Below are 14,280 nucleotides of genomic sequence, written 5' to 3'. Positions count from 1 at the left end.
AATGGCTTCACAAACACCAATCCACCTTCATTTAACAAAATATAATAGGCAGCATGAGAAACAATGGACCAGCTGTTGGTGTGCAAGCAGTTTTGGGATTATTTCACAATAAACATGAGGATTTTAATCATCTTGTAATTTCAGTCTTACCGACAATGAGAGAAGCAGAAACTGAAAATAACAGCAACAGTGTCTCAGTCAGCCCAGAGGAGGGAAGGTACATATACTCAACCAGGGCCATGATGAAGCCTCCATCGATAACTGTAGCTACAGACACAAAACCAGTTTTTATGTGCAGACATGAACTCAATAATTGCAACATTCAGGATATTTTTCACCTGTCATTGTGAAGGCCCCCACCACCACATTAATGCTGCGGTTTCCCACCAGCACCATCTCAATTCCAGTGGCTCCACTTTTCTTCTGTTTCCTTCTTGACTTGAACGAGGCCCAGACACCGGTTCCAAGGACCATCAGATAGAAAACCACCATCACAACCACACCTGGGATGTTGACTGCCATGACTGACTGATGACTGACTGACAAACTGGCTGCTAGTTCAATATGTAGAGCGAGTATAAAACAGTCCGTGTTTCTCAGCTTGTTGCTCCACCTCAACCTTATTTATCCTTGGAAGGCAGGCCTGGATGAGGTTTGGAAGGTTTGGATGAGGTTTAGAGAGGTTTTGAAGGTTTCCCAAATGTCCAGAATGTTTATGAATCAGCTAGTGGTCGGAGCTGTGGGTTTTTTGGTACCCTTTGCTTTGTTTTTTTAATCACCAAAAGCAACCAATTGACTGTAGCAGCCCTCACAACCACAGACGCCCTAGAGAATCTAACATTTTGCATATTAAGAGAGGATAAGAGCGACTCCCAATTTGAGTTCTATATTATTTCTATGTGATTGATGCCCCCGCTTAGTCAGTCATTGAACTGCTTTTTTTCCCTATTGAAACCCAAAAGAAAGAATAGTGGAGTAATTTAGCAAACGTTCTACATTTCGACTCATATAAAGTTTATCATTGTTCGTGGTGTTCTTTTGGAACCTCAAATAAAGACCCTTCTTTGATTAAACTTTGTTATTGTGTGTTCTGTATTTGGATGCTTTTTCTGATCGTGCTGGTATCTTCCTCTGTTTACACACTGACACCGGTTCTAGTAGTTTGGATACATATTTGGTTAATCAATAAGGGTTCCAAATGTGGGGCAACATGTTGACACAGCAATCGTTTGTTCTTTCAAATTACCTTGATCTTGAAAAACCAAGTCTGAAATGTACTGACTCCACTTATTAAAGTACACCAACAGCAAGAGTGTAGTAGTCAATAACTTTAAACACTTGTGTTCATTTTCATGCTGCTCTTGGATTCTTTGGACTTATGTTGTGACAAAGCTTTGTTAAATAGGTTTGGACCGTGGCCCTGTGGACAAACATAATGTGCGAGCAAGATGTTGAGACACACAACAACATGTCGTCTCTCCTTGTGCCTGTGTTTTCCTTTTCCCCTGTCGTTCTTAGGTGAGTGGGCCTGACCTTCACTCACCCACCTGTGCAGACAGATAAAGGACCGGCTTCTTCACCCACTCTCATCGCCACATCTTTGTACACTGCTCCATGGTAACAATTAGCTCCTGATAAATTTGAACTCGACTTTTGGCGGGGTTGTTTTTCTTGGTTCTACTGCCCTCTCCTCCATTCCCTCTGTTTTAGTTTGTTTTTTTGGTTGATTTTTGCCAATCAACCCCAGAAACTGCCCTGTGTGTCCATGTTTGCACTTTGGGTTGATTTTAGTTTCATTCGCCACACAAAACACTTACTGTGTTGCTCTGTTAAGGGTGAAATCAGTCAGAAGATTGAAAATGAGGATATTTGCCTAAAATATATTCGATTACTTTATTCTAATAATTGCAAAGTTAACAGTAAAACTGGCAGAAACTTTTAAGAGCATGTGCTGATCATTGGCTGTGATGCCTCAGTGCCAGGACTGGTTCTACTGACTCCCTCCTTCTGTTCTGTGAAGCTTCCTGATATGAATGCAACTGCTCCAGGTTGTTTTTTTAACACTGAACACATCAAGTTTATCAGGAGCAGGTTTTTGTTGAAGAGCACAGAACTCAGGTAAGAGAAGAACAAGATGGATGCTAAAGCAAACAGCATACAGATGGTCCTAACTGGAGCATACTGGACATAAACACCATCTTCCAGAGTGCATCCTGGGAAATGTATGACAGGTTCAAGCCCTAAGAGCGGGTCTCCACTCAGCAGTTTCAGCATTATTCCTACAATAACACCCATGATAGCCCCATAACTATTGAAGGTGGGGAAGAAGAGGATGGAGATGAGTTGTGGGAACATGATGATGAAAGCCACATCACAGGCCAGGAAAACATACATGATGACGCTGGACTTCAGCGAAGAGAGAACTGTACCAATTATGCCTGCTGCCACCACAGAGACTCGGACCACCCACTGAATTTCTCTGTCTGAAGCCTGAAAAGAAACAAGAATAAAAAATAAACAGTGAGGGGAAGTTTTGTCTTTGTGTTTTTAAGTTTATACATACAGCAGCTTTGTATTTTTGTCACCTGTGGCCTGATGATGCTCCTGTAAATGTTGGTGCTGAAAACAGAAGCTACAGAAAGCAAAGTGGAGTCAGCAGATGACATTGCAGCAGCAGCCACACATCCAATTCCAACAATGGAGATGAAGGACGGGGTGAGGTGCTGCAGGGTGATGGGCAGGACTAAGGCTGCTTCTCCACGTTCATATGGAGATGGAGAACCATAGGTGGTCTGGTTCCAGTCTGAAAAAGTGTTATTTTTATTATAATTAGTAGCACTACAAGAGAAAGGTCCATGAAGGAATGATTAATCGTGGTAATTTGTGATTGGTTAATAGAGACTTCCAGATTAGAGCACCACCTAATTCTTAAAAAAGGTCAGATTTTTTTAAGAGCCTATTAACCCCTCTAAAAGCATGTTCAAGGATGTCACCACATGGTCACACACACATGATTACCCGTAGATGAAGCAGCTGCCCCGATGAGTATTGTAGGTACCCCAAATATCATCAAGAAAGAAGCAGCAATCCAGCAGATGATTTGGGCTGTGGCTGTAGAAGTGGAGGACAGTGTCCTTTGATGGAAGGTCTGACAGGAAATAAATGAAAGTGCCTGTAAAGTAAATGAGAGTAACAGCAGATATTAGTTACTTCTGCATGTGTGCACACGGATGCTGCCGTCAGGGCTGGGATGGATAAACAGTTTGAATAAAATTTCTCAGAAAAGTTGCTGCCATGAAAGAAAAAAGAAAAGTTGAAAAGTAGGCCACGACTTATTAATGCAAAGCATATAATTTTATGCCGAATTTTACAACATATTTTATGACTGTTAGTGTTTACAAAAGGAGTGATCCTGACTATTTTGAAAATTGATGCTGTGGTAACAATTCAACTAAATTAAAGCAACATTTTAGTATTTATCAGCATTTACATTCCAACTGAGAGCATGTGAACACACCACTGTTGAAAGAATAACATCCTCCAATGGGAACTGAAGTTTTCCCACAGCACCTGAATGCAGCAAACACACAATACCAGTGCATTCTGCCTAGACTGTTTGATTAGTTAAAATTAAGAAATAAATCGGTATTGAAATATAATTTCTTCATTTTGAAATCACATGTAAAATCAATATTTTGTTTGCTATCCATGGAATTGTATCATTACCATGAATATGGATTCATCAACCATGATCCAGGCTCTTTTCAGCTCCGACTGACCAATCCAGGGAGCATGTAAGGTGTTGTTCATCAGCGTCTGACTGATGTCCAGCGTACTGGGGTTCATCAGAACAAAGGGAACACAGACCCACTGCAGAGAAACGTATTCATCACATTCATCATTTGTTTGGCAGTCAAAGCTGGTCTACAAAATAAAAGAATTTGCCACATATGCCACTTCTACACACATCTGACCTCCTACACACACAGCCCTTGAGAGTTTAAATGTACACACTGACCAATCCCAGGAATATGAGGATCAGCTGTATGATGTCTGTGTATGCCACAGAGTAGAGACCTCCCAGCAGTGTGTAGGTGATGGCGACAGCAGCAGACATCCAGACACATGCAGAGAAGGGAATGTCCAGAACCACACTCATGGATCCTCCTGATAAATCCAAATGCTGTTTGTCACATTAGCTGTTGTAAATTGTAAGAACTCATGGAGATGTTGCAGGCACAGATTTACTTTACCTAAACTGATCAATATTACTGGCATCCATAATAGATCAGCAAGAAGTGACATCAAGCTAAGTATGCTTGTTACCACTTTTCCGCATTTCTCCTGAAAAGGGTCCAGCAGGGTTTGATATCGTTTTTCTCTCAATGGCTTCACAACACCAATCCACCTTCATTTAACAAAATATAATAGGCAGCATGAGAAACAATGGACCAGCTGTTGGTGTGAAAGCAGTTTTGGGATTATTTCACAATAAACATGAGGATTTTAATCATCTTGTAATTTCAGTCTTACCGACAATGAGAGAAGCAGAAACTGAAAATAACAGCAACAGTGTCTCAGTCAGCCCAGAGGAGGGAAGGTACATATACTCAACCAGGGCCATGATGAAGCCTCCATCGATAACTGTAGCTACAGACACAAAACCAGTTTTTATGTGCAGACATGAACTCAATAATTGCAACATTCAGGATATTTTTCACCTGTCATTGTGAAGGCCCCCACCACCACATTAATGCTGCGGTTTCCCACCAGCACCATCTCAATTCCAGTGGCTCCACTTTTCTTCTGTTTCCTTCTTGACTTGAACGAGGCCCAGACACCGGTTCCAAGGACCATCAGATAGAAAACCACCATCACAACCACACCTGGGATGTTGACTGCCATGACTGACTGATGACTGACTGACAAACGGGCTGCTTGTTCAATATGTAGAGCGAGTATAAAACAGTCCGTGTTTCTCAGCTTGTTGCTCCACCTCAACCTTATTTATCCTTGGAAGGCAGGCCTGGATGAGGTTTGGAAGGTTTGGATGAGGTTTAGAGAGGTTTTGAAGGTTTCCCAAATGTCCAGAATGTTTATGAATCAGCTAGTGGTCGGAGCTGTGGGTTTTTTGGTACCCTTTGCTTTGTTTTTTTAATCACCAAAAGCAACCAATTGACTGTAGCAGCCCTCACAACCACAGACGCCCTAGAGAATCTAACATTTTGCATATTAAGAGAGGATAAGAGCGACTCCCAATTTGAGTTCTATATTATTTCTATGTGATTGATGCCCCCGCTTAGTCAGTCATTGAACTGCTTTTTTTCCCTATTGAAACCCAAAAGAAAGAATAGTGGAGTAATTTAGCAAACGTTCTACATTTCGACTCATATAAAGTTTATCATTGTTCGTGGTGTTCTTTTGGAACCTCTAATAAAGACCCTTCTTTGATTAAACTTTGTTATTGTGTGTTCTGTATTTGGATGCTTTTTCTGATCGTGCTGGTATCTTCCTCTGTTTACACACTGACACCGGTTCTAGTAGTTTGGATACATATTTGGTTAATCAATAAGGGTTCCAAATGTGGGGCAACATGTTGACACAGCAATCGTTTGTTCTTTCAAATTACCTTGATCTTGAAAAACCAAGTCTGAAATGTACTGACTCCACTTATTAAAGTACACCAACAGCAAGAGTGTAGTAGTCAATAACTTTAAACACTTGTGTTCATTTTCATGCTGCTCTTGGATTCTTTGGACTTATGTTGTGACAAAGCTTTGTTAAATGGGTTTGGACCGTGGCCCTGTGGACAAACATAATGTGCGAGCAAGATGTTGAGACACACAACAACATGTCGTCTCTCCTTGTGCCTGTGTTTTCCTTTTCCCCTGTCGTTCTTAGGTGAGTGGGCCTGACCTTCACTCACCCACCTGTGCAGACAGATAAAGGACCGGCTTCTTCACCCACTCATCGCCACATCTTTGTACACTGCTCCATGGTAACAATTAGCTCCTGATAAATTTGAACTCGACTTTTGGTGGGGTTGTTTTTCCTGGTTCTGCTGCCCTCTCCTCCATTCCCTCTGTTTTAGTTTGGTTTTTAACCCCAGAAACTGCCCTGTGTGTCCGTGTCTGCACTTTGGGTTCATTTTTGTGGCATTCGCCACACAAAACACTTACTGTGTTGCTCTGTTGAGGGTGAAATGAACTGACTCTGAAAATGAAGGAAACTCAATAGCTTCAACATTTACACAATACATACCAGATGAAAGTCCCTTTTAAAATGTAGCCAATGTCTGAATAATAAAACTTTATCCTAATAATTACAAAGTTAACAGTAAACTGGCAGATACTTTTAAGATCATGTGCTGATCATTGGCTGTGATGCCTCCATCACAGGATGCAAAATAGTGAATCTTACTTTGGTGACGCCAAGATTTCCCCTCCTCACATTGTAATTCATTGCATTGCTTTCACTACTAGGTCAACAAAACTCATATGTTGTCACAATTATTCTATTACAGTCACAACTGTGAACACATGATTTAGCGATAAATAAATGTCACCCATCCCTCAGCACTTGCTGTGCACGTGCTTCCTTTTAAAATGTAGCCAATGTCTGACTCCAGTGAGAACTGCTGCTGTGTGTCATTTGGTGTCATGTATTTAATTGGCCCAAATGTGATTTGAAACTCGTTGGCCTAAAGTGGCCGAGCCCAGATTTTACCCACAGCACTGTTGTGACATGCACAACAATAATGTCATATTCCAACATATAATTTGGGTTTCAGCTTTGTCATTTAAATGAACTGAGAATGCTTGCTGACTTTTAATAAGACAACTTGGAACACGTATTCTCTCAGAAGATTCACACTTGTTAAATAGCCCTTTTAGATTTCCCGAAGATCATTACACTTCTCAGTAGTGTTTACGCATCAAAATAAAGCAGATAACAAAAACAACACAATGCATTTGTCACATAATGTTCAGCTAACATGACTGTTAATATGTGCCAATTGACCCACTGTGTTGCATTTAGCTGAATGTGGAAAGAAAAAATACTGTATTGTAGCCAGTCTATTTCTTCCTGCAATACAGTGCTTTCCCTGCATTTATTTGGTCGAAACCCTTTTTCTCTTCTATTACATTTACTTATTATTGCGTTGTGTGAGTTTCCTTTGTATTGTGGAAAGGAGCTTTGGGCTCAATCCCTGGTGGTGGTTCCTCACTGATCCTGTAACTATTAACTTACAGTGGCTCTCCTTGGATTTGGGTTTCAGGCCACTGTGGTAAGCACAAGCCCTGTACATCCCCTTTTTTTTGTCTCACTATATTCACATCCAGTATGTATTTTTATTTATGATTAGGTGGGAAAATGTCAGACTAATTTAATTTAATGTATTATTTTTTTAAAGTAAAAATTCATTTTGTATCTCATGCTCATGATTTGTGGTGATTTGAGACCTGTGTTACCTCAGTTTAAACGAAAATGTCCTTAACTACCTCCTGGGTTGAAAGTTCCTACCACATTAGCATACGTGAGTTTTTTTGACAGAAAAATTCTTTCTTTAATAAACATAAAGTTCATTTAACAAACAGTAAAACACAAGATTGTTCTATTCAACACATTCAGGGGGGTTATTGCTACATTTGTAGCCAGTAGCTTATGGTGGCTATCAACTAACATTGGTAATGTTAGCAAACTTCAAAATTAAATAGGTAGATGTTTCTACCCATGTCAGTGACTCTTCTCTGCCTCTGCTCCAACTATAACACTGATAAAATATTCTGTTTCTTTTATTAGAATATAAAATATAAAATCAGTTCACCACACCTAGACCCATCCATCTAAAATATTTTTGAGTCCCATTTGTTGTCGAATGTCACCAGCTTTAAAGCTTGAGGAGTGCTACACTGGAGGCCTGGTGCACAATCGTCATTATTTTCTTAAACAAACATCAGTATAAAAAGTGAAACAGGTTTTCTTCTCTGCAATAGTTTTTCCAAACCATGCTGTTAAAAGACCTTTTAAACTGCCATATTACCACTTGTGATGTGTTGTCACAACCAGTGTTTTGTTTCTTTATTGCCAAAACAAAACAAATTTACATTTAAAACGCAAATTAACTAAACAGGCCAAATGCTGCTTGCCTCACTGCTGAACAGGACAAGAGAGAAAAAAAGGATTACATAAGAAAAATACTGAGAGTTATTAGGTAGTGGAAAAGTACTGAGCGGAGACTGTGGAGAAACACAGCAGAGAGTGTATAAGGTCTCTTCGCACCACTCCCTTGACCGGTTAACCAGAGGTGCTGACCTTGGGGACCCCAGGGATTTTAAAATTAAGTTACACAAAGAATTAAAAAAAGTATGTATGAAAAAAAGTATGAAAAACTTGCACAATTGTGTCAAAAACATCTCACTGAATGGAAAAAAACTTCATCTCAGATATCACTGATCTGCTCTCATGATTTACAACAGAAGAAACTGGCTCTAGACACAAAGCAGTCAGTCCCATTATTTAATGGATATTAAATAGAATATCCAGAGTCAGATTTTGATTTAATGTTCTGAAGCTTCTCAAAGTGAGAGGGTTGATGGAGAGGTGCCTGGATAGCCTCAGGTGGTTTAGGCACTGCACACCAAAAAGGCACCTCTCCATTAATGACTGCATGTGCTCACTGCACTTTTTTAGAAAGACATGAAATGTTTGCCTTCTTTTCCACACAAATCTGCTCTCACTCCAACCTCATATTTTGCAAGAAGCTGAAGCAGTTGTTTTCTCGGTGAAGAGGATTTGTCTGATAAAGTGTCACGCAACAGGAAAAATCTGGGCCTTTGACAACACATTGCAGCAGGTCTTGTGTAACATCCCAGAGCGTTTAGCATGCATCTCATTTCTGTGGGCGTCAGTCAATTTTCTAGTTTCTCTGGAATGTCATTGTGACTCAAACTAGGAGTCACTCAGACAACATCTAGTGAGAAAGTCAGTGATTCATCTATTACCATCATGGGGGTCAACATCCCAGGAGTGATAGCGATAATCATCTTCTACCTCCTGATCCTCGGGACTGGCATCTGGGCATCTTTCAAGTCCAAAAGGAAACAAAAGAAATGTGCAGCCCATGAGATGGAGATGGCCCTGCTGGGAAACAGGAGCATAAACGTGGTAGTGGGAATCTTCACAATGACAGGTGAGGAGTTTCAGTTCCATATAATTATCATTACAATTACTACAAAAGTATCTTTATAAATAGAAAGTGCAAGAATTTTTTAAGAAGGTAACAGTTGTAAATTTCAGTTCTATATAATTATGGAGGAGTTTCAGTTCCATATAATTTCTTCCTGCAGGAAGAACCCCGCAATAGAGTTCCCCGAAGCTGGGAACCTGACATAATTATCATTGTGTCTCATTCATGAAACATGAGCAGAACGAATTCATGTGTCCTTATGTGAATCTTGCATTCATCAACATTTTAGTAGCTCAGAGCTGTTTGTAGCTACTAACAAAATCTACACTTGCTTTATTTATTGCTATAGCAATAAATAGAAAGTGCAAGAATTTTTTTTTTTTTAAAAAAAAGGTAAGGTGTAAATTAAGGCAAGGTTGATATTCTGATGGAGTGTTTCAGTGATAAACTCATCACAAGATTAGGAAATTTGGGGATTGTTTAGAGCTCACATGTAGCATGAATCTATGGATTAAATAAGCTGTTTGATACAGCATTTTTAGATGCTGCAGCAGGTCTTATTATTTATCATGGTTAGAGAAGAAAATGCATTGACGTGTGGCAGAGTACTTTGAAAAGAGGATGGATGAGGTATGTCCTGGAGAGGAGAAGGTTAAAGGTTAGCCTAAGGAAGGCAAAAAATGTGCGCGTTGATGAGAAGGACACAGGTGGATCTTTAAAGTTATGCTACAGGAGTTAGAGATACGCAAAAAGTGAAGGATTTTTTGTGGTTCAGGTTCAACAGACCAGAGCAATGGCAAATGTGAAAAAGAGGCAAAGAACCTTGTGCATGCAGGTTCTGTGTAGGCTTAAAGTTTCTATGATCTTGTTTTTTTTTTAATGGTATAGTGTTCATACCTAAATCAGTTTGTCATTGTGTGTCACACGACCTTGCAGGGTATGACAACGAGGCCACAACTATTTTTTACCATAACTGAGCTCTGAAGTGCCTCAGGTTGTTCCAGCATTCATATCTCAGATTGGTAAACATAATTTGGCTGTGCAGTCTAAACAAAAGTTATAAATAACAGAAAACAGTCAATGCCAACCTTTAACCTGCAACATTTAAATGACCCATTCTATGAATGGATGTATATACATACCTGATTGGCTGTCTACTCCACCTGCAAGCTAGTGCGCTACTTATTGCAGGATGACTGGTGGGAAACTCATGACAAGAGATAAATATTCTACAAAATTTGAAATGGACGTTTATCCCTGCTGTGATTTATACTTAGGGCCTGCTTTAGTAAGATGTCTAATAAGAAATGCTAAATTTTGTGTCAGAGGAGTAGGACAAAAGAAAACCTCTCTTGACAACAAGGTGCTGACACAACAGAACAAACAAAACTGTCTTGTTTTCTCAAAATTACCAAGTGTTTATTAAAGTCAAAGATCAAACGGAATTACAGCAGCAAAATAAATCAGAAGAGATAATAAAGGTAAAAAAGTAAAGATTTCCCAGATCAGAAGTGTGATCAGAACATGAAAAGAATACTTTTGAAAAGATACGATGAGGAAAATGGTTGAGGTATGCCCTGGAGAGGAGGAGGTTGAAGATTAGCCTAAGTAAAGCATAAACATTTGGTTAATGAGAAGGACGCGGGTGGATCGTTAAAGTTACACGACGGTGTAACTACTACTTGTGCAAATGCCTACAGGTGCATTATTTGAAGGGCACTATTGAAAGGAACAGTTTCTATGGTGGGAAAAGCAGCAGCAGACCTTAGAGGAAAAGCAAAAATCCCACATAAAATTTGATTCAAATTTGATTTGAAAATTTGACTTTGGCGAGACAATCGGACCATTGCTACACCAGACAGCTGGTCAGCGCCGTGTCTGGCCTAATAATTAACAATCAAAAGCTCCAATTAGTCTTGTGAGGCCGTAAAACCCATGTTTGGTTTCATTCAGTGCTTCCCGTGGGGATGGATCTTTTATGTACCTGCCCATTCTGCATATAATAGCATATTCAATTTCCCCACGGGGATGAATAAAGTCCATCTTAATCTTAATTTGATACATCTGAGAGCAAATCTCCATGATGTTTCCAGATGGCATTGCTGGTTAGGCCTTTTGTCTGAATCAGTTTTTCTTTTGTTGTTCCAAATATACTGAAGCAAATAAGATACTGTAAAGCCATCTTTTAATTGTTCCTGCGTCTCTTCCTGGTGAAAATAATGGCAGGACATGCAGCCATTTGCGTCTAGCCTTCATATGTACTTTGTTTAGAATCAGAATCAGAATCAGAATCAGAATCAGAATCAGAATCAGAATCAGATTTATTTATTGCCATTGTTCATGTAGTACACAGTATTACACAAGCTAGGAATTTGTCTCGGTGTGACGCTGCAACATTCAACATAGAGAAGACAATAAACACTAGAATAAGATAAATAAGATAAGACATATATATATATATATTATATATATATATATATATATTATATATATATATATATATAAATAGTAAGGAACAGGCAATGTGCATTCCTATAATGTGCAAGAGCAGCAGCCAAGCCAAGGCTAGAAGTCCACAGTGCAGGTCAATGCAAAAGCAGTGTACTCAAGCAGTGTAGACTCAACCCCAACCACTGCAAATGCCCATGAGGTTTTCAGTCATCCAGGCCGAAGACAACTCCTGGCTTAGGAATGTCCAACTAGACTTCCTTTAGTTTTCAAAGCTATTTCACCTGTTTCAAACCCAAAATCACCCCTTAAATAATGCAAATTGCCACCAACGACCCTAAAAACCAGCAGCAACAGCATTCAGTAAACCAGCCCAGTATATATACCTCTGGGATTCCCACTGGTTCATTTACAATGAAAGAAGCCTCTCGGAAAAGAGTTGAAACATCTTCAAAAAACTAGAAGGTCCACTTGAATCTCTTAAGATAAGATCCACTGGGAATACTTCCTTTTCCTGTCATTACAGTTCAGGCTTGATTTTTGGTGTAGTTCAAGGTTATTTGAAAGAATAAACAATTGCTGGAGTCCTTGCTGATTAAACAAATACGTAACGGCTACATTCGGTCTCACAAATTTATTGTCCCTGAGAACTGAAGAAGCCAGTCAGTCATGGCTGTGAACATCCCAGGTGTGATTGCGATAGCGTTTTTCTACTTGCTGGTCCTCGGAACCGGCCTCTGGGCATCTTTCAAATCCTCTGGACTGGAAATGTCCCTGCTGGGAAACCGCAGTATTAATGTGGTGGTGGGGGTCTTGACTATGACAGGTGAGGAGCAGATTTTGCATTTTTAATCTGTTTGTGTGCACTTTAGAATCCCTGTTTATGGTAGACCTGAAGCAGCACAATGAAAATTAAAATAATTACACATGACATTAAGTTCCTGTGCTGGAAAAGCAGAGTTTGACTTTTACTGAGGTAACAGCTCCAGCTTTTACCTGTCTTTGCTAATCAATTTCCCGAGACGCAGTTTTCAATGAAAATACTTGATATTATAAGTGATTAAACAGCTCGTATTCAGTAGAAGCAGGTTCGTGGTATCATGTAATGTTTGTACTCCAAATGTATTCATGTAAAATAATGTCCCTCCAAGTTCACATACCTGGACCAGAAATCTTGCAGTGGGAAAGTTAAAAGATTTTTAATCAATTGATGAATGTGTTTTGTTCTTGTTGCTGAGGGAATTTATGTGCATTCATGTGTTTTAGCCACGTGGGTCGGGGGAGGAACTGTTGTTGGTTTGTGTGAAATGATTTACACACCCTCTAAGGGACTGATGGGGGCAATGGCCTTGCTCACAGCATATGCCTCATCTTTCATCATTGGTAAGACTATAGATTTTGTACTGTATATTCACCAATCAACAATACAATGGTCTAAAATCCTGAACTGACTGACTTTTAAATCTCTGTGATATTTAAAGCTGGGTTCTTTTTTGCCAAGCCAATGAGAGACAAAAACTTTGTGACTCTTTTGGACCCTTTCCATCAGAAATATGGGAAAGTAGTAGCAGCTGTAATGAGTGTGGTCTCCGTCTTGAACGATATCCTCTGGGTGCCAATAGCACTAACTGGTTTAGGTAAGTGAGTTTTTGTTTGTATTAATCTGCATGTATTCAAACTATGTTTGTGTCACCATTCAAAGTTTATGTGTCTCATAGGAGGAACCATGAGTGTGGTTCTGAACTTATCTTTCTCCTTGTGCGTGTGGATTTCGGCTGCTGTTGCCATCATTTACACTCTGCTGGGAGGTCTCTACTCTGTGGCATATACAGATGTTGTACAGCTCGTCCTCATCTTCTGCAGCCTGGTGATGTACCCTACATTTCAGCGTTTACTCCTTAAACACACTGGTACAGTTTTGGTTCTAATGGCTACATTTGTCTTCTGTTTTGTATTTTATTACAGTGGATTTGTGTTCCCTTCATTCTGATCAATCCACACACCATGGACATCAGTCAGACGCTGACCAACAACACCTTGCATGCTCCCTGGATTGGGGACCTGCAGCCAAGGAGCATTGGTGTCATAACCGATGAGTTTATATGCTTTGTAAATAGAGATTACTACAGTCTGGCATTAGAAAAGTCCCAAAGGTGTACCAGAACCCGTGACCACAATGTAATCCTTGGAAACTTCTTTAGAAAAAGATTTATCCTTGTGAAGAGTGAAATCATGGAATGACTCGTGATTAAAATAACTCGGATAAAAATGTGACGTATGAAATGGTCAAATATCTGATTTCCTTTCAAGGCACTCGGGGGACTGGCATCCCAGTGCTTCCAGCAGAGGGTACTATCATCTTTTTCTGGAACCACAGCAAAGATCTCTTGCTTTGCTGCTGCTCTCTTCTACCTTGTTCTTGGGATCCCTCCCATTCTGCTGGGCGCTGGTGCTGCGTCCACTGGTGAGAACAATGTGGCAACAAATAATGTGGAACCAACATACGAAAAAATGACATCACTTGAAGTGTCTCACTTAAAAGGTGGAACCGTGTTTAAATTTCTGATAGTGTGAAGTGCCCTGAAGGAAGAAAGGGACATCTGCAGAGAGACAGAGAACCATTGAAAATGTCTTTTTGTGCA

General features: G+C 39.9%; 1 protein-coding gene and 1 pseudogene across 1 annotated transcript; one reads left to right on the top strand and one right to left on the bottom strand.

Moving 5' to 3' along the window:
* Positions 1 to 1,666: 1,666 nt before the first annotated feature.
* Positions 1,667 to 5,366, bottom strand: LOC130534057 (high-affinity choline transporter 1-like; annotated as a pseudogene).
* Positions 5,367 to 12,398: 7,032 nt separating this feature from the next.
* Positions 12,399 to 14,212, top strand: LOC130534277 (high-affinity choline transporter 1-like). Its single transcript, XM_057048303.1, has 5 exons — positions 12,399 to 13,021; positions 13,120 to 13,275; positions 13,357 to 13,505; positions 13,604 to 13,747; positions 13,949 to 14,212. Exons 1-5 carry the CDS (start codon positions 12,853 to 12,855, stop codon positions 14,210 to 14,212), a joined length of 882 nt encoding a protein of 293 aa, XP_056904283.1. The 5' UTR covers positions 12,399 to 12,852.
* The last annotated feature ends 68 nt before the right edge of the window (positions 14,213 to 14,280 follow it).

Source organism: Takifugu flavidus, chromosome 11 (assembly GCF_003711565.1).
Source record: "Takifugu flavidus isolate HTHZ2018 chromosome 11, ASM371156v2, whole genome shotgun sequence".
NCBI lineage: Eukaryota > Metazoa > Chordata > Actinopteri > Tetraodontiformes > Tetraodontidae > Takifugu > Takifugu flavidus.
Note: the sequence above shows the minus strand (reverse complement) of the source record. Positions and strands in the feature narration are given on the sequence as shown.